This window comes from Crocuta crocuta, unplaced genomic scaffold (assembly GCF_008692635.1).
Source record: "Crocuta crocuta isolate KB4526 unplaced genomic scaffold, BGI_CrCroc_1.0 scaffold50, whole genome shotgun sequence".
NCBI lineage: Eukaryota > Metazoa > Chordata > Mammalia > Carnivora > Hyaenidae > Crocuta > Crocuta crocuta.
This window is the reverse complement of record NW_027527428.1, coordinates 7,410,886-7,411,558: the sequence shown is the minus strand read 5'-3', so window position 1 is coordinate 7,411,558 and position 673 is coordinate 7,410,886. Positions and strand designations below refer to the sequence as shown.

Genomic DNA, 673 nt, shown 5'->3' with positions numbered 1-673 from the left:
AGAAATGCTGACAGGCCTGCCCCTGGCCGGCCCTGCCCGTCCCTCCCGGCCTGCCCACAGGCCCCGGCCTCCTCCGTGGTCTCGCCTTGCTGCTTCTGCCTGCGCTGGGGGGGCTGAGGGGGGAGGGAGCCTGCGTCCCAGGCCTCCGTCTCCCTCTCCGGACCCCTTCAGGTTCCCCGACCCGTCCTAACCCGACTGCAGGCCCTGGCTTTTCCAAGGGAGCCTCGTGGGGTGCTTAGGTCCCTGTGGGCCTTTGCAGTTGCCCTGAATCCTGTTCTTTCTCTTCTTCGGGGGTGGGGTGGGGTGCATGATCGGAGGCCTCTCGGGGGCCGGCCACACTCCTGCTTTCACCTGTCCCCGGTCAGTTCATCCATCGCTGTCAGTAACCGTCTAACCATGATGCCTTAACANCTCCCCCGGTCCCCGCCCCCCGCGGCCCCCGGAGGGGTGTGGGATGTGCTGCTGCTCCCCTGCCCACCAGGGCCTAGCCGGCCCCCTCCCCCGGCCAGGGCTGTGGGGACGGCTCCCAGGGCCTGGGGAAAGCCAAATTGCCAAAACTGAAGTTGCCTCCGTTCCCATCTGGGAGGCCGGGTGTCCTCACGCCTCTGCCTTCTCTGTCCCGGTGGGCGGGGCCGGAGCCCGGCCCCAGCAGACAGCCCCCCCCCCCCCCCCG

General features: G+C 69.5%; 1 protein-coding gene across 1 annotated transcript in view; it reads left to right on the top strand.

Moving 5' to 3' along the window:
- ARHGDIA (Rho GDP dissociation inhibitor alpha) overlaps window positions 1-117 on the top strand; it is a 1,915-nt gene extending 1,798 nt beyond the window's left edge. Inside the window, exon 6 of the mRNA XM_077756514.1 lies at window positions 61-117. Coding sequence (XP_077612640.1) covers window positions 61-117 — 57 coding nt within the window. The remainder of the gene's footprint in view (window positions 1-60) is intronic.
- Window positions 118-673: the final 556 nt, after the last annotated feature.